General features: G+C 41.1%; 1 protein-coding gene across 2 annotated transcripts in view; it reads left to right on the top strand.

The window, feature by feature from the left end:
• The window catches only part of itsn2a (intersectin 2a), an 87,829-nt gene that overhangs the window by 35,189 nt on the left and 24,652 nt on the right, over positions 1–27,988 (top strand). Inside the window, exons 3-19 of one of the 2 annotated variants that reach the window (XM_073856006.1) lie at positions 10,597–10,689; positions 10,781–10,844; positions 11,376–11,539; positions 11,723–11,911; positions 13,216–13,276; positions 14,624–14,766; positions 14,894–14,957; positions 15,317–15,454; positions 15,541–15,635; positions 17,033–17,313; positions 18,460–18,597; positions 19,392–19,532; positions 22,059–22,140; positions 23,060–23,199; positions 24,570–24,650; positions 26,363–26,634; positions 27,673–27,926. In XM_073856006.1, the coding sequence (XP_073712107.1) occupies positions 10,597–10,689; positions 10,781–10,844; positions 11,376–11,539; positions 11,723–11,911; positions 13,216–13,276; positions 14,624–14,766; positions 14,894–14,957; positions 15,317–15,454; positions 15,541–15,635; positions 17,033–17,313; positions 18,460–18,597; positions 19,392–19,532; positions 22,059–22,140; positions 23,060–23,199; positions 24,570–24,650; positions 26,363–26,634; positions 27,673–27,926 (2,400 nt within the window). The remainder of the gene's footprint in view (positions 1–10,596; positions 10,690–10,780; positions 10,845–11,375; positions 11,540–11,722; positions 11,912–13,215; positions 13,277–14,623; positions 14,767–14,893; positions 14,958–15,316; positions 15,455–15,540; positions 15,636–17,032; positions 17,314–18,459; positions 18,598–19,391; positions 19,533–22,058; positions 22,141–23,059; positions 23,200–24,569; positions 24,651–26,362; positions 26,635–27,672; positions 27,927–27,988) is intronic. The other variant, XM_073856007.1, reaches the window with a different exon arrangement.

Below are 27,988 nucleotides of genomic sequence, written 5' to 3'. Positions count from 1 at the left end.
GTACACAGAATCCTAATTTTCCTCATCTACTTTGTACTTCGTGATCAACAAACAAAACAAAATAATACTTTAGTAGCATTGCCAAACCTGTGATGGTTTTCTGTGACGGGAAAGAAACGTAAGCCATCAACAGCTAATAATTTCCGCGAGAGGCACTCCGTTGCTTGTTCTCCAGACAGCATCAAGCTTCTCATGCTAAAACATTGTGTTCTTAATATAACAAAGTAAGTGTTTTGATTAATGCCATTAATGTTTATTTTTTAATCATTGTATACCACTAGTCAACTAAATAAATATAAGATGGTAAAGATGAATGCACATTTATACATTGATTTAATAGATTTATAGCATTTTGAAATAAAAAACTGTCATGGATTTATTGCATTTTGTGAAAAAAAGAATTAGTTTTTATAATAAATCTTTGAAAATCAAGTTATGGATTTGAATTTTTTATGTTTTTATTACCTAATGATGCTATGTGAAAGTTTGTAACAGAAAATAGTGGTTTTCATCTTGTCACTTTATTGGTATAGAAAACGTCTCGGGTTACGAATGTAACCATTGTTCCCCGAGAAGGGAACGAGACGCTGCGTCGCCGAAGCTACGCTATGGGAACGCCCTCTGCGTGATTGCGTCTGAAGCACGTATGTCAAATCAGTCCAATGGTCAAGTGACACGTCATAGGCGGGTGACGTGGGAACCAGGAAGCTATAAAAAGAGCACCCAGCAAGCCAACTTCAGCTAAATTGTGCCGAAGCAAGGCGAGACAGGGATGCAGGGAGTATGGCAGGGAGACGCAGCGTCTCGTTCCCTTCTCGGGGAACAATGGTTACATTCGTAACCCGAGACGTTCCCCTTCGAGGGAACTCGAGCTGCGTCGCCGAAGCTACGCTATGGGAACGATGTACCAAAACACCATACTACCAAATGCCTGTCTGTGTGTAAAAACACGCACAGCTTAAGACATGAGCACCTGGGCTCCAGGCGTAGCACCAACATCTAACTCGTAAAACCGAACGAATGTGAGCGGAGAGGACCAGCCTGCCGCATCACAGACATCCTGCATTGAAGCCCCTAGCCACAAGGCCTTAGAGGCTGCCATACCCCGGGTAGAATGAGCCCTGACGGCGATAGGTGAAGGCCGTCCAGTGGTCTCATAAGCCAGAGAGATAGTCTCAACTATCCACTTACTGAGTGTCTGCTTGGTCGCCGGCAGGCCTTTCTTGGGCGAGCCAAAGCACACAAACAGTTGCTCAGACCTCCTCCACAAAGAAGATCTGTGAACATAGGCGTCCAGTGCTCGCACTGGACACACCAAGTTAAGCTTTTCCTGATTCCTATCCCTAAATGGGGGAGGACAGAGGGCCTGAAGTACGACAGGTCGTGGCACATTAGTCGGTACCTTAGGCACATAGCCGGGCCTTGGGTACAATAAAGCCTTAACCATCCCCGGTTCGAATTCAAGGCAAGTAGTGGAAACAGACAGGGCCTGAAGGTCACCCACTCTCCTCAGAGAAGTGACTGCCAACAGAAGTACTGGCTTAAGTGCCACAAACTTGACTGGAACGGTCTAAATGGGCTCAAACGGAGCCATGGACAGACCTTCCAGCACAACGGCCAGGTCCCAAGCTGGGACCCTGGGTCGTACTACAGGCCTCAGCCTCCGAGTGCCACGAAGGAAGCGAACCACCAGCGGGTCTCTCCCAAGGGATTGCCCAACCAAAGGAACATGGTAAGCCGAGATGGCCGCCACATACACCTTCAGTGTAGAAGGAGATAACCCTGCGGTGAACTTTTCCTGCAGAAACTCCAAGACTGTACCAATTGGGCAGTTCACAGGGTCATGCAGGTGTTTGCTGCACCAGGAAGTAAAAACTCTCCATTTAAAGGCATAAAGCTTCCTCGTGGAGGGAGCTCTGGAGTGAAGAATGGTCTCAGCAGCCTCAGCTGAGAGACCAGATTCTATGAGTCTGGCCCCCTCAGAGGCCAGACCCACAGTTTCCATAACTCTGGGCGGGGGTGAAGAATCAAGCCACCCGCCAGAGAGAGAAGATCCCTCCTGACGGGTATTTCCCAAGGTGAGCCGTCGAGGAGGGACACCAGGTCCGAGAACCATATTCGGTTCGGCCAGAATGGGGCTACCAACAACAAGCGGACGTTGTTGCGACGAACCCTCTCCAGAACTCCCGGGAGCAGAGCGATCGGGGGAAAAGCGTACAGCCGTAGCCTCGGCCATGGCTGAACCATGGCATCCAGTCCCAGCGGTGCTGGATGTGTGAGAGAAAACCATAGCGGACAGTGTGTCGTCTCTCTGGACGCAAACAGATCCACTTCCGCCTGGTAAAATCTCGTCCAGATGGACTCCACCACCTGAGGGTGGAGCCTCCACTCCCCGGGCCTCAGCCCCTGTCTCGACAGGACGTCTGCTCCCCGATTCAGACACCCGGGAATGTATACTGCTCTGAGGGACAGCAACTTCCCCTGTGTCCACAGAAGGATATGCCGCGCCAATTTGTACAAAGGGCGTGAACGCAAACCCCCCTGGTGGTTGATGTACGCGACTACCGACGTGTTGTCTGTCCGGACTAACACGTGATGGCCCCGCAGGTGAGGGATGAAACATCTCAGGGCATAAAACACTGCCATCATCTCTAGGCAATTTATATGCCAGCTGAGCTGTCTGGCCCCCCATAATCCATGAGCCAGATGGCTCCCCATAGTTGCTCCCCAGCCTGTGAGGGAAGCATCCGTTGTCAGTGTAACTCGACGGTACTGAGCCCCCAACATCAGACCTTGGGAGAGAAACCATGGTCTCTTCCAAAGATCTAAGGCACGAAGACATCTGCGCGTGACCTTGATCAGACGGAACGGGTTGCCCCTCGGGGAAAACCCTTTGGTTTTGAGCCACCACTGTAGCGGTCTCATGTGAAGCAGCCCAAGGGGTATCACATTGGACGCTGCTGCCATGAGCCCCACCAACCTCTGAAATTGTTTTACAGTGTGTGACTGGCCTAACTTCACTCTGCCTACAGCCAAAAGAATGGATTCCACACGAGCAGGGGACAAATGTGCCTGCATTGTCGTTGAATCCCATATAACGCCAAGAAAAGCTGTCCTCTGTACTGGAGAGAGCATGCTTTTCTTTGCATTTAGCCTTAACCCCAGTTCTCTCATGTGGGTCAGCACAGCATCTCGATGCTGCGCTGCCATACTCTCTGATTGGGCTAAAATTAGCCAATCGTCTATGTAGTTTAAGACACGGATGCCCCGGAGTCGTAATGGAGCCAGCGCTGCATCCATGCACTTTGTAAATGTACGGGGTGACAGAGATAGACCGAAAGGGAGAACCCGATATTGGTAAGCCACGCCCCCGAAGGCGAACCTCAGGAATCTCCTGTGTTGCGGGAGGATAGATATGTGAAAATACGCGTCTTTTAGATCTATCGTCACAAACCAGTCCTCGGATCTGATTTGTGTGACGATCTGCTTTATAGTTAACATCTTGAACTTTAGTTTTGCAACAGACCGGTTCAGATGACGTAGATCTAAAATCGGACGCAACCCCCCCTCTTTCTTTGGAACTATGAAATAGCGGCTGTAAAACCCTGACTCCCTGTTGTGAGGAGGAACACATTCTATGGCTTCCTTGCACAAGAGAGTTTCTACTTCTTGTTCCATTGTTAGAGTCTGCCCAGCACCCACTATGGTAGATAACACGCCGTTGAATTGGGGTGGCTGGTTGCAAAACTGAATTTTGTAGCCCTTTTCTATTATTTGCAGAACCCACTGAGACACGTTTGGCAGGAGTTTCCACGCTGCCAAATTTTCTATAAGGGGTACCAGCCTCTCGAGACTGGCTTTTTGTGTACTGCTTAAACTTTTCCCGGTGCCCTGAACCAAACTGGCAGGGTTCAACCTGGGTGATATTAATGCCTCCCTCCTCGGAGAGAGGTGTTGCGTGCCCCGCGCACGAGGCACACAAGAATATGAAGCCGCTGTGCCCCGAAACACACACTGCGGCGGGGTTAACACACTGACATCCCGAGGGCATCGAGGAGAGACGGGCACCGTGTTGTGAGGTGACTGCCGGCTCTCCCCGATTGGGGGCTGCCCTCGGAAACATGACACTACGTCCCTCAGGACTTCTTTTTAGCCGACGCCTTCCTCGCCATAATAACAGCCCTCAGGTCTGGTTTCTGTTTAGAAGATGTCTGAGTACGACCGCCCGAACCCCAGTTCTTTTGAGGGGGACCACGAGTGGCAACACTACGCTTCTGCGATGCTCTATACGATGGCTGCTCCCGCCCAGCAGCCCTAGAATCAAGAGCACGGCGGGGGAGATAGCGTTCGAACGCCGCCGACTGCTTACGAGCCTCTGCAAATCTCTCGACGACAGTATTAACGGCATCGCCAAAAAGACCGAAGGGCGCAACGGGCGCGTCTAAAAGGAATGCCCTATCTGAGGATTTAAGCTCAGAAAGATTAAGCCATAAATGGCGTTCCGTGGCTACGAGAGCTCCCATCGATCTACCCACGGCTTTCGCAGTTTCTTTAATCGCCCTGAGTGACACATCAGTGACTCGACGAAGCTCTTTAAATATATCAGACGTACCCCCCGCCTCGGCATCTAAATCTTTAAGCAGTTCTGCTTGGTACGCCTGTAAGACAGCTAAGGTATGCAGTGAAGCCCCAGCCTGCCCTGCAGACTTATAAGCTTTACCCACTAACGATGAAGTTAACCGAACCGGTTTCGTGGGAAGCGAAGGTGATTTCAATGATGACGCCGCAGCGGGGGAGAGATAGCTCGCAAGCGTCTGCTCCACCCGGGGCATCGTTAAATATCCGTGTTCACCCATCCCCACAATGTTGGAATACATGGTGGCGTGAGGGGTATGAACACGGGCTGAATACGGAGCTTTCCATGATCTCGACAGCTCGCTGTGGAGATCAGGAAAGAAAGGCATGTTGCGCCGCGAAGGTTGAGGTTTCTGTTTTAAAAAGCGCTCGTCTAACATGCTCTGAGGACGCGCGCTCTGTGTCTCCGCCGGCCAGTCTAATTTTAAGCGAGCCACGGCATTAGTGACAACCTCCAATACATCATCGAACGCGGGGGACGAATGAGAGGGCTCCTCAGCGTCCACCACGTCTACAGACATAATATCGACTTCCTCGGACGACGATAAATGCAAATCTGGGCTCCCGCCCTGGGCGGAAGAAAACGCAGCGCGGGCTTCCGAATCCAGAGACGGGGCACTAGATCCCGCGGGTGAAGGCTGAGAAAGGGGAAGACCCGTCTCAAGCTCGTCCGCGAGATCTAGTTGTGATCCCCACGATCGCAGCTTCCGCTCTGCCTCGGCAGCAGCGGGGCCAGAACCGTGGGGAACACGCGGCTCACCACCCTCCTCGAAGAGTGCGAGCCGCGAGCGCAACGTACGGAGCGGCATCCGATCACAATGTGCACACCCACACCTCTCAAGCGACGATCGTGCGTGTTGTGCCCCGAGGCACATTACACAGAGATGATGAGAGTCCTCGCTCGTAATGAAACTAGGACACGGGGAAGATCACTCCTTAAAACTTTGTTTGGACTTAGACATGACACACACTCGCTTGCTGAGGCACAAAGAGCTGAAGTTGGCTTGCTGGGTGCTCTTTTTATAGCTTCCTGGTTCCCACGTCACCCGCCTATGACGTGTCACTTGACCATTGGACTGATTTGACATACGTGCTTCAGACGCAATCACGCAGAGGGCGTTCCCATAGCGTAGCTTCGGCGACGCAGCTCGAGTTCCCTCGAAGGGGAACACGTTTTTACCGAAATTTGTCAAAATGGATTTATTGCGTTTTGGAACCAAACTCTTCAAATACACAAGACTGATGATTAACTAAAGACACAGGTGATGACGATTAAACAGGAGGAGCTAACTAACAAGATAATAAACTAAAGCAAACACGAGGACAAAACAAGCAAACAGAGGCATAACTATGGCCTATTGTCCACACGGGTATTTTTTGGTTCTCAACTCTGGCCCTCGAGATCCACTCTCCTAGAGTTTAGCTCTAACGCTGATAAAACTCACCTGCCTGCAATTTTTCTGCCTTCGGTAAATAAAATCTCTGCGTCCACACGAACACGCAAAAACCTGGTAAGAAGCGCTGTCAATAGCATGCCAAACCAACAAACGCCGATATATCTCGAATTGCAAGCCATGTTGGCCAATCAGAAGCCATTGCAGAGTTTCGCCTCAGCAAGTCACAGGCCAAAAGTTTCTGCAAATCTTACCTTGGCAGAAGTTTTTATAAAGGTTCGGTTTCAATCACCTGATACTGCATTTGCGTGTGGACAAACAGCTAAACTGCATAGAAAAAGATACGGTTTAGAAAATTTGTATGTGTGGACAGGTCCTAAGACAGATTATCATTCATATTTTATGGTATTTATATGATACTACACACAAGATACTGAAAAGAATACAATAATATTACAATGGTACTTGGAAATCTAAGGAAGTAGGCTGTTTAAAACTTCAGTCTGCTCTCTCTAATGTTTCCGTGAAATATTTATCTTACAGTGTCAGATATGCTAGAGAGAAAGAGAGAAAGACAATACAGGGAAGGGCATGTGTGTTTGAAGACTTGGGTTTGTTTCATGTGCCCTTAAATCTGCACTAAATGGTCACATTAGTTATGCTTTAATGCTTAAATTTGGCACTTGCAACACAAGAAGACAAACGAATACAATACCACAAATGCACTGTAATTTACTTTGTATAAAAGCACCTGCCAAATGCGGAAATTGAAATTGAGAAGCCCAGAGTGCTGAATGCAGCAGTGTTATTGTGCCTTACAATGACGAAACAAAGGATGCAGGTTTTAAATCTTGGTCGGATCCAAAAACTAGAGCGTTCCTGAGACTAGTTATATGAATGTAAACTGCTTACAGTATATGGTTGATGCCAAATTATTGAATTATAAAAATAGATAATCTTGACACTAGAAGTTTTAGTTTAACCAGTTCAGTCAATGGGGGAATTTGGATTTTGGGATGTGATTGGGGTGTTATTTGTTTAATAAAAGGTGGCAAAAGAAAACATGAATACGAATGTATATGTTCTGTGTAAGTGTGTATCTGTCTGTACTCTATTTATAGATATGAGTTTGTGTATTGGATAATCCTCTTAGTGCTTTCGGGAGAGTGTTGCTTGTTCCCAGTTTAAAATAATCTGGTAGTGCACACCGAGAAACAGATGTTTGCTTAGCATTTGATACATTTAGCTTCGCAAATATTTTGCTACATAAAATACCACCTGGTATTTTAATTCTTAGCATAGTTCTGTCTGTACTGTAAACCATTGTACTGTAAGCAAAACATTTTTAATTGAATGAAAAATATGACTATATAAAAATACTGAACTATGTATACTGACTACTAATTATATATAAAAAAGACTACAAAAAAGAAATCATCCTGCTTTCTTAAAGATAAATCACACTTACCTTTAAATGGAGGAATGCTTGAAGTAGTAATAGACCTTGGCTACATTTTACTGTGTGGCCTAGAGAGACTGTCTTTTCCCAAAGGAGCGCGTGAATACTCCATTACACAGACTGCTTAATTCCCACCTGACATACGCCGTTGCCATGTTTCCTTGAACGCTCAAGAGAACGGCCTCTATCAAAGCCACATTCAATATACTTCATCTACCCTTCAGGAACTTTGAGATCCAAGATGAAGGAGAACAACATTTCCCACGTCGACATCGCCATTTTTCAGTGTTAGGAAACCTGATTGTGTTCTTAATATACCAAAGTGAAAATAATATACCAGATCTTAAAGATTACTTTTGTTGGTTTTATGTAATATAATCATAGGGGGTCATATTAAATTATATATTTGATATTGTCACATCTGTTATGTCAGACTGCACAATAAACACATTTGCATAAGTTCATTTTTAGCCTTACCCTATAAAACTTTTTCTCACTTTGTTTTGTGAATTGGACTATAAAGATGTCACATGATTTCATAGACCTGCACATAATTAATCAAGATGGCCTTTTTTGAATCTCTGTTCTGCTGACAATGCATAAAACATAAGCTGAAAGTAATGTGTATGTGTTTGTCCTCCCTAGAGTGAAAAAAGCGAAGAAAAGAGACTCAAAATTGAAAGAATGAGAGTGTGTTCACATTCACCCCATTCTCATCTCATCACCTGAATACAGCAGATAGGAGGCCACATGTGACCCTGTTTGTAAAATCCAGGCCACAGTCTCATAATTTGTTTATATGAGATTGCAATTATGAGATAAGGAACATCAACGTTTGATTCCATTCATTGTTTACACATTGATTTCAGTCTTTGACATGACCTTACTCAGTCAATAAGGGCACCTATTATGCAAAATCCACTTTTACAAGGGGTTTGGACATAATTGTGTGTTGGCAGTGTGTGAACACACAGTTCTACAATAACCCCCCCTCCTTTTTTAACCCTATTAAACGAAAGCAGTCTCCTTAGGGCGCACTCACATTATCCAAACCAAACCATGCCCCAGCGCGATTTGTCACCCCTCCCTACTCCCCCAGATGCACGCACTCACACTGTACTTTTTATCGATCCGAGTCCGGGCTTAAGATGCGATTGTTTTGAAAAAAGCAGGAAGTAAAGCTATCTCTTAACACTGGAACCCACCGTAATGATAAGTCTGTGTTTTATATTCTGAGTCGTTTGGTGTGCGATTACAAACAGCCCTCTCACATGTCATCATATTGCTTAGTTGATCTGTCACGTGTGCAGCTCGGACATTCACGTAACCCCCTGCTCACATCAAAAGGTTTTTACGGAGGCAGATCAAGGTGATTGGTCGCGCAACTGATGTCTTTACCTTTTGAATCGCGCTCAGGCGCGATCGTGCTCACACCACAGTCTTCCGCGCCTGAGCCCAAGTGAACCGCACTCCGGCCCACCTCTGCAACCCGGCCGCGGCGCAATTAACCAATCCGTGCCTGGGCGCGGAACAGAGCGATCACACTAGTCAAACAAACCAGGCTTTGGGGGTCAAGCGTGCCCGAGCGCGGTTTGGTTTGGATAGTGTGAGTGCGCCCTTAGACATTTTGTTTTGATTATTTTGTTAATGTGACATCACATTGATAAAGCTCCGCCCATAGCCACTGACTGACTTGTTAATTTTTATTTTTTCACAAAATGTTCTTTACATAATGTTGAAATATTTTATGTAAAAACAGTAAATTACAAAATAAATGACTTTAGTTGGGTTTTCATAGGCTGGCAAACATGTGACAAAAATAATAAAAATGCTAATTTAGATAGACATCACATTGAAAACATGGCACTGTTATATAAGTGTGTGACTGTTCTTGTGTGATTGTTTGATACAAGTGGTAAGTGCTGAACCGGGTTTTAAATCAAGTGCTTTTTCTCCCAGAAGCTCCAAAAAGCCCCAGAACGTGATAAACGATGTGTCTTCAGCACTTTGTGTGGACGCTGTGTTGAGATTGGCCCGACAAGCCTAAACAAGTTGCATGACACAAACATATATTGGTCACTTTTATTGTTGATGGATCGCTTGCACATTGGCTCTTAAAGCTGTCATGGTTTATATTAACCAACCAGTCTACACTGTTACGATAGAAGATTTAACGTAGGTGTTACTGGCTCAGATTGACTGAACATTACGAATCACAGTTTTATTAAGTTTATATTATAATAAATTAATAACTGCTGTTAATAAATATTTAAAAACAACAATTAAGTCTGTACTTTACTCTTATTCTGGCGTAATATCCAAGGACTTTGCTGTCGTACCATGGCAGCCGGAGGCCCATTACCCATTGCCCGAAAATAGTCCCCTGCTATTGAAAGTTACCAAGAAGGACTACTTTCAGGCGCTGTGTTATATCATTGCAGCAATGGTACGACAGCAAAGTCCTTGATTATTATGCCAGAATGAGAGTATAGTTTCTAGTCATATCGGCCTAGAAAATCACAACTTTTAATTTTCTGTTGGTCTTACTAACTACAGAAGTGTCAAGTTTTAAATAGGAAAAAAAATCCAAACTCTTTGGTTATTTTGGAGCGCGATGCTAATGGTCTAATCAGATGCAATGGATTGTGCTAAGCTATGCTAAAAGTGGTAGAGCCAGACCTGGAGATCAGCTGAATGGATTCCAAAACGGTAAAAATCAAATGTTTAACTCTAGGGGAGCTGGAAAATGAGCATATTTTCATAAAAAGTGTTGTCCCTTTAAGGTCCAAATCATCTTAAAAGTACAATAACCTGGGCCATCCATTTCCCAAACAAACCTGTTAAATTGCATACAAGACAACCTATGTCAAATCCACATGCATTGTGATGGACCTCCAAGAGAAATGGTAGGAACTTAAAGGCCCAAAGTTCAATTCACTTTTATTGTCACATCCTTGACATAGGTGTACAATGAGTGAACACCTTGTGTGCAGTTGACAATAAATAAACACACCAAACACAGTACATACACTATTTACAATAATTACAATAGAAAGAAGAACATCAAGGTAATAATCTGAAGAAAAATCTCTTTTATTTGTCATTCAGGTGGTTTTAGTATTTGGGCTATAACTCCAGAAGAGAGGGTGAAACATGACAAACAATTTGACTCTCTGGTTCCCACTCTGGGCTATCTGTCAGGTATGAACATAACATACACATCCATACTGCATGCTTTACACCCACAGTCTGCTATGAGTACAGTGTGCTTAACTGCTAGCTTTATTTCCAGGAGACCAAGCACGAAAGTTCTTTCTGCAATCTGGACTTCCAACAGCCATACTGGCTGACATTTGGTTAGTGTACACCACACACACAGACCCTTCTGTACACACTAATATTTTTCAAATGGCTGGTTTGTCTTTTGCTTCTTATACTGTATTTCTGTATATATATGCATACTTTTGCCTGTGCCTGAATGGTTTAGTTTTATGTGCTGTAGTTACAATAATAGGGTCTGAAATTGTGTGTGTGGGACAACATGTATTCATAGCCACATACCTCTCTGAAGGGTGGAGGTTTCCTTAAGTAGCCTTTTCCTGTCTGTGGTTAGTCTACTGGTGTAAACACTGTCGCCCATCCGCAATTAGATTTGCCGTGAGATGGGCAACGTTTGATTTAAGTTTGTAGCATAGCAGGTTATATTCTGCGTCCCGTGTGTGTTCTCAAATTCCCTTATTTGTAACAAAGAGTTCAGGTCTAATAATGCTGTACTGTCATCACACACATATTTCTGTGTTGCTCCGCTGGGATTGTGTTTGCTATTAGTGCTCAGTAAGCCACTTTCAATGAAAAGCTTCAGCGGCCGCTAACTTCCTTTCTTTCAGGGCACTGGCGGATATGGGGAAAGACGGGAAGATGGACAGATTGGAATTCTCCATTGCAATGAAACTAATTAAACTGCAGCTGCAGGGTCAGCCCCTCCCTTCAATTTTGCCAATCATCATGAAACAGACCCCCGTCCCTGTCATGACATCATCATCACGCTTCGGTACGATTTTGATTGAAAACTGATTATGTAACAACTTCCGTGACTTGTTGGTTTTGTTATTAAGGCTGAGACTAAGATGTTCCCAATAATAAGACACAGATTAGGTTTCATGTAAAGTTAAATTAGTTTGGCACGTATAATCAGATCTCAGATGAACTGATTTTTATAATGTCTCAATTATAGGTATGGGATCAATGCCAAATCTTTCTGCAATGTCGGGAATGCCTATACTAGCACCTGTTACAGCTTGCCCGGCAGTTATGCCTTTGGTTCCTGTGCCCACCTTGGTGCCAGGACCACTGCCTCTCCCCAGCTCTCTCAGTGTGCCAGCTCTGCCAAACGGCAATGCAACACTCCTCCCTCCAACATCAGGTACCTGTTTTAGGTTTTATAAGACACATATGTATAGCAACCATACACCGTTGGACAAAACACTAAGGGGCAGTTTCCTGGACAAGGTTTACATGAATCCGGACTGAGTCCTTAGTTGGTAAATGGACTGCATTTATATAGCGCTTTCATAGACCAATGGCCATCCAAAGCGCTTCACAATTTGCCTCACATTCACCCATTCACTCACACATTCATACACCGACGGCGGTGTCAGCCATGCACGGCGCCATCCAGCTTGTCAGGAGCAGCTGGGGTTAGGTGTCTTGCTCAATGACACCTCAACACTTGGTCCGGTGGAGCCGGGGATTGATCCACCAACCTTTCGATTTGTAGACACCCTACATGAACCACTCAACCACTGCCGCCCCATGAGTTATATTAGGTTATATTAGGTTATATTAGGACATTTAAGTAGTTTTAAATGGGACATATAATGAAAATCTGACTTTTTCCATGTTTAAGTGCTGTAATTGCGTGCTTCTATCAACCTAGAAAATGTGAAAACGAACAACCCAGTAACTTAGTTTTGGTAAACCATTCTCTGAAAGCATGTGAAAAAAATAGGTCATTGAAATTTGGCTCCCCTTGTGATGTCAGAATGGGAGCTTATTATAATAATACCGCCCTTTAATCTGCACTATCCAACCACAGCACTGCATTTAGTGCAGAGATCAGCTCATTTGCATTTAAGGACACACCCAAAAACAGCACATTTTTGCTCATTTTCAATGCAATTTCATCATGCTATAATAAATGATCTATATGGTACTCTGGGGACACCAAAGATTTATTTTACACTTTAAAAAGTGAAATGTCCCCTTTTACAAACAAACCTAAAAAAATTACAATACTGATGTGTATCTTAAGACGAAACAATGGCACTGATATAGGTTAAGATATGCCAGTACATGGTGTTTTTAAATAATAAAGCTAAACACACCAATGCAACATGCATACACATTTTTTTATGCAACTTTAATAAAATATTTGTATAAAGAGCAAAGATATCTATTGTTGAAAGTTAGACATCAGTTGTGGCCACTACTGTATATTTATTATGTATTGTGGCACTGCACTGTGTGTGCAGTATTGATGGTCTGGCTGCTAATCCTCTCGTTTTGATAAATACTAAAGAGATCAATACATACCTGCCTGCTTGTCTACCTTAACACCCACTTTATTCTGCATTCAACTGACTGCATCTTAGGAAAACTGAATTTTTGACCATATGAGAAAAAAATGGATCACCTAATTGATCACTCTTTGATCTTTTTACTTTCCAGCGTTCCCAGTTTCTAGCAGTTTGAGTAAATCTCACTCACTCTTGGACCTTGGATCTAGCAGGTAGGAATTATAAATATTGTACATTGACCTTCAACATAGACAATAACGTCTTTATTTGTATTGGATTTCCACATAATGCTGTATGTATTTGAGGGTGTGAGGGCATTGTTGGTGTGTTTGCTGCTGAAAGATTAAAATCAGGAAACACGATGGGCTTGAAAGTTTGTAGTATATAAGTGTGCATTTGCTGACAGTGTGCCTGAGTAGCACAGCTGTCTCCCAGTATCTTAATAAGATCTTGTTAGGATTCCTCCGAGAGCCATCCAACCTCTACCTGGTGGTACAGAAGCTTGTAGTAAACTCATTAACACCTGCTTAGTGTCTGTTTAAAACTGAATTTGTGTTTTGGGCTGAGCAATATGTTGAATTTTTGTAAAAATTTTCATAATGAGTTTGCTGGCAATATAAAATGTTATGGTTAGTTCAGCCCTCATGTTGTTCAAAGGTTTGCAACAACAAGAGGGTGAGTAAATGACAGAATTTGTGTTTTTGGGCGATCTCTTTAAGCTGCATCAAAAATATCACTGAGGTTTAAATTTGATTTTTACTGAATTATGTTCCTGTAGCTCAGCTGGTAGCATTTTGCATTTTGACACAAAGGTCATAGGTTTGATTCCCAGGGTACACACATACTGTACTAATAAAATACTGTATATACCTTGAATAGACTGTACTGCAAGTAGTTTGGATAAAAGCAGCTGCCACATGTGCTTAAATGTAAATGTATTTGGACATCATCTCAGTCATGTAAAATGTCAGAGGCTCCATAAATTGAATTTAAAAATCAGTGAGTAATTGTGAGTTTTAAAGTATGATTTGGAATGGGCCTTGTAGTTGCCTGTGTGGATTCACGTATTCAATTATTAATAGGATGATGTTACAGCAGAATCTCACAGCACAGCACAGTAGGATAAGCTGATGTTGGTTGGTCCAGGACCAGATTGTTTTCCGGATTGGTTATTGGTTCAAGACGGGATTAGTTGTTTTTTATTAGTGTTAATGAGCCGCTAGTGAACTGAGCTTATTTAAAAAGCATTTGGCATGCAAATGCATTATTTGTATTTAGGAATTACCCGGAGACATGCTGTTTTGGACGATGAATAGGGTTTATACTGTATTTAGCCAAGTATACGTTTATAGATGAAAAGCTTATAGTGTTTGTACAAATAATTTACTTGGTGCTGCTGTCAAATGATACTGTACATGCATACAATAAAATAAAGTTAAACAAGCAGTATATAGTATATGTATATATATTTATATTTACTTTGAAGGGAAACAGTTATGAAAACCTTTTTTATAGAACATACTAATAAGTATATCCTGAAATTTCCCTGGTCCCTACAGTTCTAACTCCTCTTCCACCACCTCCCTCGCGAGTAACTCCCCCAAAATGGGATCATCTGATTGGGCAGTGCCTCAGTCGTCCCGTCTAAAGTACCGCCAGCAGTTCAACAGTCTGGACAAACTGATGAGCGGATACCTGTCTGGTGAGTGGTTACGTGTTAACGTACAGTAAAGAGAAGAGAGTAGAAGAGATAATGTACTGTATGTTTACATGACATACACATATTTATTATGTGTATGTGTATTAACTCTTTAAGTGTGTGTTTGAAGGTCCTCAGGTCAGAAATGCCCTCACAGCATCAAACCTCACACAAACACAGCTTGCCACCATATGGTGAGTGCACAAAACACTGTATAGTTTCTTACAATGTGGGGTGGATGAAAAAATTATATGCAAATATGTTGAAGCATGCCAATTAATTACACACCCCTTTTTCATTACTAGCATAATATTTACAATGTACCTTAATGCTTTAAAAATTATGTTAGCAATGCAAAGGTCATTGGTTTGATCACAAGGAATGCACAAACTGATATAAAATGTACAGTATAGCTTGAATGCACTGTAGGTATGTATATTTAAACTTGATACTTGGTATCTGTGAGTCATCTACTACACATTTAAATTGCATCCAGGTTAATCAAAAATGTATGTGTTTGTGCATGGGTTTGCATGTATATTTCAATCTGCAGGAATCTTGCGGATGTAGATCGTGATGGGCAATTAAGAGCAGAGGAATTTATTTTGGCAATGCACCTGGTTGATATGGCCAAGACCGGTCGTCCTTTACCTCTGACTTTACCTCCCGACCTTATGCCCCCGTCATTCAGGTGAGACACACAGATCCGTCTTCGCTACAATAACCTGGAGGTGGTGTCTTTTTATAAAGTTGTTTATTTTGTGAGCCTGTATTTAGAACAGGGAAGTCATGTGACCTCCTGAACGGACCCATTCCTCTGATCAACACTGAGGTGATTGAGCCAGAACATCAGCAGAAAAACAAGAACAATGGTATTTACATACATTATTATGCAGATACTGTACAGATGTCATCTAGAAAACCCAGATTTTATCTGAAAACCCAGATAAAGTTATTTTAATGTCTAACTTTTTTCTATATAAAATCATTCTATATAATGAAAAGAAACATTTTGTGAAAATAAACCACAATATTTTTAAAGGATTAGTCCATTTTCTTAAAAGAAAAATCCAGATAATTTACTCACCACCATGTCATCCAAAATGTTGATGTCTTTCTTTGTTCATTTGAGAAGAAATTATGTTTTTTGAGGAAAACATTGCAGGATTTTTCTCATTTTAATGGACTTTAATAGAGCCCAACATTTAATACTTAACTCAACACTTAACAGTTTTTTTCAACGGAGTTTCAAAGGACTATAAACAATCCCAAACGATGCATAAGGGTCTTATCTAGCTAAACGATTGTCATTTTTGACAAGAAAAATAACAAATATACACTTTTAAAGCACAACTTCTCATCGTGTAGATCCGGTCGTGATGCGCCAGCTGACCCCACTACGTCACCGCAATACGTCGTGACGTCAAGAGGTCACAGAGGACGAACGCGAAACTCCGCCCCAGTGTTTACAAGCGTCTTGAAAGAGGACCGTTCCTACATTGTTGTATGTCAACTGATACTAATTAATGTCTTTGTGGCAGTTTATTGTTTAAAATGGTCCGCAAATGTGCGTTTTTTATATGTAACATGTGACCTCCCTACGTCACCACGCATTTACGTTAGGTCACGCTGGACCGGACCTTGACGAAAAGTTGTGGTTTAAAAGTATATATATATGTTTTTTTGTTGTCGGGAATGACGGTCGTTTCGCTGGATGGGACCCTTGTGCCTCGTTTGGGATTGTTTGTGGTCCTTTGAGACTCCGTTGAAAAAACTGTTAAGTGTTGAGTTAAGTATTAAATGTTGGGTTCTATTAAAGTGCATTAAAATTAGAAAAATTCTGCAATGTTTTCTTCAAAAAACATAATTTCTTCTGGACTGAACAAAGAAAGACATCAACATTTTGGATGACACGGTGGTAAGTAAATTATCTGGATTTTTCTTTTAAGAAAATTGAATATTCCTTTAATATCGAATAGGGCCTAAAGTAAAATCAGTGATTGAAATCAAACTTTGATGCTCATGATCTCATTACATTAGATTATGAGACTTTAGATTGGATTTTAAAGGGTCACATATTTTTGTGGCTGACTGATGCAAATACTGTAGTATTTACAGTATGTATTTATAGAGACTAAAGTGGCAGATGGACAAAATAAAATAATAGCTGTGTAATACAATGCAATTCTGCTATATATACACAAAATTTTGTATGATGTGTTCTGGACCTTTAGGCATCTCTCTCTTTCTCTTTCTCTCTTTCTTTTAGTGGCATTTGAGGATAAACTGAAGGAAAATTTTCAGAAAGGAAATGCAGAGCTGGAGAAACGACGTCTGGCTCTACAGGAGGAACAGAAAAGAGAAGAGGAGAGAAGGAGAGAAGAGGAGAGGAGACGACAGAGGGAGAGGGAGGAGAGAGAGCAGAAGGAGAGAGAGTCACGGGATATTGAACTGCGGAGACAGAGGGAGGAGGAGAGGAGGAGAGAAAGGGAGAGAGAGATGGAGCGACAGAGAGAGGAAGAAAGACTGAAAGAGCTAGAGCGTCGGGAGGCAAGTGGAACATAAAAGACAAAGCAGAGATACAAACAAGCACTACAGTATTATACAAATGTACACTCACCTAAAGGATTATTAGGAACACTATACTAATACTGTATTTGACCCCTTTTGCCATCAGACCTGCCTTAATTCTACATGGCATTGATTCAACAAGGTGCTGAAAGCATACTTTAGAAATGTTGGCCCATATTGATAGGATAGCATCTTGCAGTTGATGGAGATATGTGGGATGCACATCCAGGGCACGAAGCTCCCGTTCCACCACATCCCAAAGATGATGATCTGGTGACTGTGGGGGCCATTTTAGTACAGTGAACTCATTGTCATATTCAAGAAACCAATTTCAAATGATTTGAGCTTTGTTACATGCATTATCCTGCTGGAAGTAGCCATCAGAGGATGGGTACATGGTGGTCATAAAGGGATGGACATGGTCAGAAACAATGCTCAGGTAGGCAGTGGCATTTAAACAATGCCCAATTTTCACTAAGGGGCCTAAAGTGTGCCAAGAAAATATCCCCCACACCATTACACCACCACCACCAGCCTGCACAGTGGTAACAATGCATAAAGCCTCTTTTTCCTATTTGTAGTGGAGATGAGTGGTACCTGGTGGGGTCTTTTGCTGTTGTAGCCCATCCGCCTCAAGGTTGTGCGTGTTGTGGCTTCACAAATGCTTTGCTGCATACCTCGGTTGTAACAAATGGTAATTTCAGTCAAAGTTGCTCTTCTATCAGCTTGAATCAGTCGGCCCATTCCCCTCTGACCTCCAGCATCAACAAGGCATTTTCGCCCACAGGATTGCCACATACTGGATGTTTTTCCCTTTTCACAGCACTCTTTGTAAACCCTAGAAATGGTTGTGCGTGAAAATCCCAGTAACTGAGCAGATCGGGCCGTTTGGCACCAACAACCATGCCACGGTCAAAATTGCTTAAATCACCTTTCTTTCCCATTCTGACATTCAGTTTGGAGTTCAGGAGATTGTATTGACCATGACCACATCTCTAAATGCATTGAAGCAACACCATGTGATTGGTTGATTAGATAATTGCAATAATGAGAAATTGAACAGGTGTTCCTAATATTCCTAATTGAACAGATACTCATGTCATATATCACTCTCTCTTTATATAGGAAGCGGAGCATCAGCGACAGATGGAATGGGAGAGAAGTAAACGAGTGGAGCTTCAGACACAGAGAGAAAAAGAGCAGAGTGACATACAGAGACTGAAAGAGAGGAAGAGACGTCTGGAGATGGAGTTGGAGTCTGTGGTGAGATTTCCTTAATTTTTCTCTAAACTAAATACAAACATTTCAAGATTAAATAAAATCAAGCAACAATCTGAAGAGACACAGGATTTTTAAATTTGAATTAAATATATAAATTAAAGTTGCACCTGTTGCTGTAATTTTGGACACTCTCAAAGTATTTGTACATAATCCACATTTATTCTTACAATTCCCTTGCCTGTGCTTTTCGGAAAGTACTATCTTACCTACCACAGTGCAGTGGCGGCCGTTGATTTCTTTTTTTTTTGAGGGCGCATGATGCGAAGTTTCGTCACAATGTATGTCCCGTCATGTGTGTGGTTCGTGATTTCAAAATATGCGTTCTGCGCGTGATTTCAAAATATGCTGCAGACGAGTCTAAAGGGTTTATGATAAAAGAGACGCTCGTGTTTGCTAGATACTCGCATCAATCTCATACGTTATCAGAGTTTACTGTTAAGGGAGTGTCTTGCGTGTATTTTCTGAATGTGAGCATCTCTTTTATCATAAATGGTTTTGGCGCGTGCGCAACACAGGCACTTATTTTGACAAAACACATGATGCACATGGTTCATATGATGCAACAAACACATAATTTGAAAACACGAGCAACAAACATGACACTCCGAACACATATTTTGAATTTGTGTCCCTCGGATGAGCAGTCACGACTCACAAGCCGCCACTGCCACAGTGGGGCTATTAACTCTCTTCCTTACCTTACAAATGACCAGTTCTTTATCTGGGCATTGGGTGGAATATATTACAAAAATTACTTTGAACTCTTTGCCTTTCAGGGCAACACGCATAAGCAGATCTCCAATCGACTCCGGGATGCCAAGAGTAAGAGAAAGGTCCAGATGGCCGAGCTAGATCTGATTAATCAGAAGAGAGATAGCCGTACACTGGATATTAACTCCCTACAGTTACAATTTGAGGTAAAATTTTATTTTTATAAAGTTATTTTATAAGTTATGACTGGTCAGTAAGATTTAAATTTTAGTTTAGCACAAAACTGTCATATGTCTTCAGAAGACTTACTGCCCTACTGAAAAATCCAGCTAAGACCAGCATAAGCTGGTGAGCTGGTTTAAGCTGGTCTCCAGCTTGGTTTTAGCAGGTTTTGCTGGTGTAGGAAGCTGGTTTTGCTGGTGTAGCAAGCTGGTCTAGCTGTGTTTTGGTCACATTTTAAGCTGGTCTAGCTGGACTTAGCTGGTCAGGCTGGAATACCAGCTGGCCTACCAGCATGGCCAGCTTTGTCAGGCTGGGAGGACCAGCGTAAACCCCCTTAGACCAGCTAAAACAAGCTACCAGCTTATGCTGGTTTTAGCTGGATTTTTCAGTAGGGTGTGCATTCACACCAGATGCGAATGAAGTGAATAATTTGAGCTATTCGCGTGTAGTAGGACGCTTGAACATTTTGGGTTAACACACTTCATTCGCGGGTAAAATTGGCGTCAATTCGCTGGCTTTAGCTAGGTTGTAGTCTCAATATGTATATAGCTCAAACTGAGTAAGGGGTGGTTCACATATCGCGTCTTTTGCGCGCTCAAGTTCGTTATTTCAAATGTAGGTGCGCGGTATGCGCGCTCATAACGGAAGCAATGCGCACACAGTGCAACACGCTAATTTTTTCCAGGCGTGTCCGCACCGCATCGAGTTAAAAACATTTCAAATTTTCAGAATGCCGCAAGCGCACCGCAGGTCATGTAACAAGAGCCAATCAATGGTCGCGTTTTCCAAGCAGTTTTAGATGCGAAATGTGAACTGCCCCTAAAGAGTGTTTTTTACAACTTACCAAATTGTCTGACCTCCTCACTCACTTTCTTCCAAGCAAGATCCTTTTTGTTCCTGTTTCTTTAAAAGTAAGAAGATATGTTGTACTACTCCGGGTGTCCACATTCAGAAACTGTGATTTTGTTCTCGATTGTTGTTTTGTTTTTCTGCCTCAGCTCACTATGTCATAATCACGTCACTACTAGAACAAGCTCTTGATTGGTTAACACAGCGCAAATATCAACTTCAGATTTTTCAACTCAAATTACACGCTACATGCCCAAAATGCGCAATTCGTGCCACCTCATTCACGCAAATCGTGCTACAGGATGTCTATCCCATCTTTGCATTGACTTAAAGGTATAGCGGAAGATTTTCTCGAATTTTTTAAAAGAACCACCCCTCCACTTTAAAAAAAAAAACACATGCGCAACACTCTATCTGCTACAGAGAGGGAACGCCTGTTAAACGCATGCATGAGAGAGAGCATGCACGAGCCTAGTTCTTCTCTTTGCTCTTCCTGTTGGCATGTTTACTGTGTCTGCGCAGTTTGTGACTTGTGCCAGGGCTAGCATCGTTAATCATAGCTTACATCAACTTTTACTAGCAGTGATTTTGAATGGATATCTCCAAATAGCATGACAAACTTTACCTGTCGAGTAGAAACTTCGAGTGGCAAGCCCAACCTGTGCTTTTAGCGCACGCCAGCGTGTGAAATATTCTCCCAAAACACTCTGGTCTTGTTTCTTTCTTCAGAGGCCTTTCTCTTCTTGTCATACAATCTGTAGGCACTTTTTCTCTTGCGACCCTCAGACATTTTGAAAAAACACGGTAAGAACGCAAGCTTCAATGAATGGTTGAAACCGTAGCCCCACCACACATATACACCTGGAAGTGCGCATGTACAGAGTGCGAACCTAGGGACGAGCACGTTCGATGGCCTTACATCAACATATCATCAGAATGATTGACAACTGGGATGACCAATAGTCTTGATGATCCACCCGGAAAAAGAAAATCCTCCGCTATGCCTTTAACATGTAAACCACTCAAGCTTAAAGGAATAGTTCACCTTAAAATGAAAATTCTGTCATCATGTTCTCATCCTCACGTTGTTCTGAACCTGTGTGAATTAATTTTTTCTGATGAACACAAAAGAAGATATTTTGAGAAATTATGGTAAACACACAGCAGATCATTGACTTCCATAGTAGGAATAAAAAAATATGATGGGATTTAATGGGTACCGTCAACTGTGTGCTTACCGTCATTTATCAAAATATTTTCTTAGTCATTTATCACAATACTTCCAAAATATTTTTTTCCTACTATAGAAGTCAATTGTCACTTACTGCTGTGTGTTTACCATAATTTCTCAAAATATCATCTTTTGTGTTCATCAGAAAAAAAATTCATACAGGTTTAGAACAACATGAGGATGAGTAAATGATGACAGAATTTTCATTTTAAAGTGAACTATCCCTTTAATGCTTCATTCACATCTGGTGTGAACGCACCATTAGACCATTTACTTTAATGCATGGTCACCATTTACTTTGGTTGCGTGAAAAAGACAGTAGGGATGTCAAAAAGGTGACTGATAGGGTGAACTACTACTTTAGCAGCAACAATAGAAGATTCAGCTTCCTTTGTGAAATGTATCATTGTACATGCATGTCTTTTTGCAGGAAATTCAGAAGCAGTTGAATCGATTCAGTCCTGAGAAGCAAAGGCTGACAGACAGACTGCTTGACCTCACTCAGAACTCAAGTAAGCACTCACTAAAGCCATCAATCAATTTAAGTGTGGATGACTAAATCCATACGTGTCCATTTCATTTCTCTTAAACTCAAGGCTGGAGTTTTTTTTAACCTCCTAAGACCTGGATGTCCACATACTTGGACATCAATTTTTTTTGTTGTTTGCACCATAAAACGTAATTCTGTGTAACTGGAACCTGTTGTACACTAACATGGACAATTACACTGCTTCTTGTTCAAAGAAAAAAATTTGGTTATTATATTTATTGGTTCTTACTAACCCCAAAATAGCTGGAAGAAATCTGAAAAAATACAAACCAAAGCTCAGGTCTTAGGAGTTTAAAGGGCACTTTTTATGCAAAATCCACTTTTACAAGGTGTTTGGAGATGTGTGTTGGCAGTGTTTGAACACAACCACCCGACAAAGAAAAAAAACCTACCTACTTCTTGTTTTTAATTCCCATTTAATCAATGCAATCACATTAGACATACCGTTTACATTCTCTTGTTGATGTGACATCACACTGATAACACCCCGCCCAAAGCTACCGATTGACAGTCCTGCATTATCATTGTTTCTGCACTCAGCAAGATGTGAGATACTATTGTCTGTACTATTTTTGTATTAACAGGAATTAGATATATTTAAACTGAAAGCGTGCACTGTTTTTTATTTTGTTATTGAATCAGGAGCAGAAAGTAATTTGCATTTAAATGTACAAAAAACGAAAACAGTGCGTTTTTGTTCCAACCCAAATAGGGCATTTTGGACATGCTGTAATAAATGAAATGTGGGGTATTTTAAGCTGTAGCTTCACAGACACATTCTGGGCACACCTTAGACTTATATTACAACTTGGGCATAATAGGTGGCCTTTAATAAAAGCTGTTTCTCTCTGTCGTTCTCTCTCTCTCATTTTCTCTTTTAGGTCCTTTGATAAATGATATGAAACAGAGCTTGTGTGAGAAAGATCTAAGCTGTCGGAAGCTCAAGGAGCAGTTGGATGCTTTGGAAAGAGAGACCACTGCTAAACTCTCTCAGATGGAGCAGTACAACAGAGAAATTAAGGTCGGATTTACCAGCTTCTCTTGCATTCCCAGTATACACTTACTGAAAACAGTACAGTAAATGTGTCATTTTTTGTAATGTGGACTTTGGGTGGAAACTTGTTTCCAATGTCCCTGTGAAAGAATCTCTAGTTCACTGTTCTAGATGTTCCTGTGATTAAAACCTACAGCTCAACTCTCAGCCCTGAGGACAGGAGTGCTGTTCATAACACACTAACATTCACACTAATAGTCACACTAATGAAGACACAACACACAAACACTATAACACAATTAATGCACTTCACCAGTTGACTGGATTTGATAACTCAATGTCAATTATTGTTAAGTGTTTTTCTAATGTTTCCCTCTCCAGATTCACTTAAAAGATTAGTAAATTTTCTTAAAAAAAAAAAACCCAGATAATTTACTCACCACCATGTCATTCAATATGTTGGTGTCTGTCTTTGTTCAGTTGAGGAAAACATTCCAGGATTGTTCTCGTTTTGATGGACTTTGATGGACACCAACACTTTACAGTTTTACTGCAGTTTAAAATTGCAGTTTCAAAGGACTTTAAACGATCTCAAACGAGGCATAAGGGTCTTATCTAGCGAAATGATTGTGATTTTTGGCAAGAAAAATAAAAAATATGCACTTTAAACCACAACTTCTCTTCTTCCTCCAGATGTGTGACGAGCCAGCGCGACCTCACGTAATTGCGTAATGATGTCGAAAGGTCACATGTTACATATGTCAAACGCACATTTGCTGATCATTTTAAACAATAAACTGACACAAAGACATTAATTAGTATCATTTCACATACTACAACGTCTGAACGGTCCTCTGTCTCCACACTTGTAAACACTGGGGCGTAGCTTTGATACGTCATCCGTGACCTCTTGATGACGTATTACATGAGGTCGCGCTGGGGACGAGGAAGGAAGACGAGAAGTTGTGGTTTAAAAGTGCTTATTTTTTATTTTTCTTGCCAAAAATCACAATAAGACCCTTATGCCTCGTTTGAGATCGTTTAGAGTCCTTTGAAACTGCAATTTTAAACTGCATTAAACTGTTAGGTGTTGGGGTCCATTAAAGTCCATTAAAATGAGAAAAAATCCTGGAATGTTTTACTCAAAAAACATAATTTCTTCTCGACTGAACAAAGAAAGACATGAACATTTTGGATGACATGGTGGTGAGTAAATTATCTGGATTTTTTTAAGAGAATGGACCTATCCTTTAAGCTTTCTTTCTGTCTTTCTTTTTCTTTCTTTTTTTCTTTCTTACTTTTTGTCTTATGAAAAGTGCACATATTTTATCATTTTCTTTCCTTTCCTCTACTCTCTCTCTCCTCTTTTTTTCTCTCTGCGCTGCCTGCCTTTATAGTTTGTAGAAATGGATGACTGTGTGCTTCAGGGACTTCTCTCTTTGCTGGGCTGCTTAACCAATCTCTTCCTTCTAATAAAGGTTGACCTCTCTTTGTCTTTCTCTCATCTCACAGCTTCCCGTTTTTCAGTCATTTACTCTTCACCTTCTAAGTTATCCTTTACCATACAGTTTTCCCATGTACACATAAACATGCTTAAATTGATCTCATACAGTAACATTTCCATCACTTCATTATGGTGTCATTCAGCAATCTCAAGGTTACTACTCACTGCCTGAAAACAACAAAAATATAAAAAATAGGCATTTTGTTTACATTTGTTGGAACAGATTTTAGAACAGATCTAAAACATTTCACCTAATTAGTTTTAAGAGCTTAAATTCCGATTTGTGACTCTGCACCACAAAACTAGTCATAAGTTGCATGGTTGTATTTGTAACAATAGCCAAAAATACCTTAAATAGGTTAGAATTATATTTTTTTATGCCAAACATCAGTAGGATATCAAGTAAAGATATTTTGTAAATTTCATGAAGATATTTTGTACATTTACTACCGTAAATATATACATAAATGTATTTATAAGCAGTAATATGTGTTGTGAGGACTTCATTTGGACAACTTAAAAGGCGATTTGCTCAATATTTTAAGATTTTTTTCCAGATTTTCAAATAGTTGTATCATGCCAAATGAAGAGTTTGGTTCCAAAACGCAATAAATCCATTTAGACTTATTTCTGTAAAAACGTGTTTTCTATGACAAGAAAGTGACAAATTTCCACAAAATGCAATAAATCCATGTCTTTTTTCTTCAAAATGCTATAAATCTATAATCTATCAATATATAAATGTGCATTTATCTTTGCCATGTTATATTATTTAGTTGACTAGTGGTATACACTGATTAAAAAAATAAACATTAATGGCATTAATCAAAACACTTTGTCCTATTAACAACACTGTCATTGCTGCTGTCATCCTTGGGACGTCATCGCTAAACTTTTTTGACAGCGATTAGCTGTAAAATGTTTTGGTCCTGCTCAATTTTCGTTAACTTCTAGTAAAATAATGGAACGTTTTTCATAAGATCCCCTGGGGTCAATGTGTTAGCATGACAGAAGCTTGATGCTGTCATTTTTCCATCTTCCGAGTGCCTCTTGCGTAAATTATTTGATTTTGATGGCTTACGTTTCTTCCCCGTCACAGAAAACCACAACAGATTTAGCAATGCTAAATATCAAAGCAATATTTTGTTTTTGTTTGTTTGTTGATCATGAAGTACAAAGTAGATAAGGAAATCTAGGATTCTGTGTATATTCAATGCACCACCATTATTGTTTACAATGCGTGGAATGGTGCCCTGTGATTTGTTGAGCGGATTTATTGCATTCTGCAGAGAACGAGGGCTGGCGTTTAAAAAAAGGGAGAAAAGATGACAATAACATGGCATATATTGGATTTTGCGTAAAATTAAGAATTTACTTTTTAATACTGACCTGATACAATACTGATTTTGGCATTTTTTTAAATGGCATTTTTTGTGTTTTGAAACCAAACTTTTCAAATATTGCCAATGGAAAGCTTATTAATTCAGATAATGTAAAAATCTCAATTTTACAAAATGGACCCTTATGATTGGTTTTGTGGTTCAGGGTCACATTTAGGCAGTCAGTAGACCTCACCACATTGCTGTATCAAATACATAATACACCCTTGTGAAACTCACCACTGTTGTCAACTATTTTTGTTGTGAACATAGCAAATGTTGAGGGAGTGTGTGGGTAACATTGCAGGAGCTGAGACAGAGGAAGAGCCAGCAACAGGACGTTCTAGAGCAGCTGAGGAGAGTCAGATCTGAGAAACTTCAAGAGCTACAGAGACACAGAAAAGAGCAAGAGGAGAGGAGGAGGAAAAAAGAAGAAGAGGAGAAAAAAAGGAAAGAGGAAGAGGAGAAGAAGAGAAAAGAAAGAGAAGAAGAAATTAAAAGGATGAAAGAGGAGCAGGAGACGAAGAGGAAAAAGGAAGAGGAGGAGACAAAGAGAAGAAAAGAGGAGGAGGCTGCCAGGTAATTTACAGATTAATTCATCAATTATCTGATGTTTGTTGTTTTTAAATAAAGCTAGAGTCGTATTGTTTAATATACGCTGTTTAATTTGTTTAAGCATTATGTGCATAACCTCTTTCTATAAGTCATATAAATATACTATATGTCCCAGTGCATGCTGGGAAGAGGACAAATGTGATTAAATTACAAAACTTTTTGTAAGCCTACCTATTTGCTTAAAAATGCATACGTGCGAATAATCTGATTCTCATTTGATTGAAAAAACAATCCATAGAAAAGCTGCTTTAAGCTACTTTACTTCCTGAATACAGTTAAATGTTTGCTGTTTTTTAGCATCATTTGCTTCATCATACTAGTAGATACCAGTGGCGGTTCTAGGGAAGGGCCAGCGGGGGACAGTGCCCCTGTGACAACAAGCTTGGACCCCCTTGTGGCCCCCCTAAATGTGGGGTGTGAAATTATTTTTACAATTTTTTTTGCGATCGTTGTTTTTTACATCCGTAATTAGACAGTAGCATAAACATGGTATTTGTCCTGTTAATGCCTTTAGTGCACACTGCAAAAAAATCTTTTCAAGAAAAAATTTCTCAAATTAAGATGCTTTTTCTTGATGAGCAAAACAACCCAAGAAAATAAGTCTAGTTTTAGACCAAAAATATCAAATGTAAGCGATTTTATGCAAAAAAAATGTATTTAGGGTTTAAGAAAAATTTTCAAGATTTTTTTTTCTTACCCCGTTGGCAGATTTTTTTGCTTGTTTTATGCACAAAATCACTTACATTTGATAGATTTTGTCTAAAAACTAGATTACTTATTTCTAGACTTAATTTTTAGATATTCTTGCTCAAAACAAAAAATACTATTTTTTTTCTTGAAAATAATTTTTTGCAGTGCAGTGCAGAAAATGATATGACATGAATAAGGTCTAAATGTAACTTGGCCCCTCTAACAGTACAACTGGCCCCAGATTGCCCCCCCCCCCAGTTAAAATGGTCTAGATCCGCCACTGGTAGATACGTTTTGTCATGAGCAATTTAGACAGGCAAAGCTGGAGCAGGAGCGTTTGGAGGAGGAATCAGAGCGTCAGAGGAAACTTGCCCATGAGCGAGAGGCTAAACTCAGGGAAGAGCAACAGCGGCAGGCCCAGGCCAGACTTCAGGAGGCCCAGGAGCAGGCACGAGAGAGAGAGGAGAAGAGGAGAGCAGAGGAGAGAGAAAGGGAGGAGAAAGAAAGGAATGAACTCCGGCAACATACTCAGGCCTCAGTGTTACATAATAGCAAAGAGGTCAAAAGTAAGCCTACTTAAGTATGTGTATTTGCTCTGCCAAAGCTTAAACATTGTTTTGTATTAATC

This window comes from Misgurnus anguillicaudatus, chromosome 18, assembly GCF_027580225.2.
Source record: "Misgurnus anguillicaudatus chromosome 18, ASM2758022v2, whole genome shotgun sequence".
Taxonomy (NCBI): Eukaryota; Metazoa; Chordata; class Actinopteri; order Cypriniformes; family Cobitidae; genus Misgurnus; species Misgurnus anguillicaudatus.
This window is presented reverse-complemented; position numbering and strand designations above follow the sequence as displayed.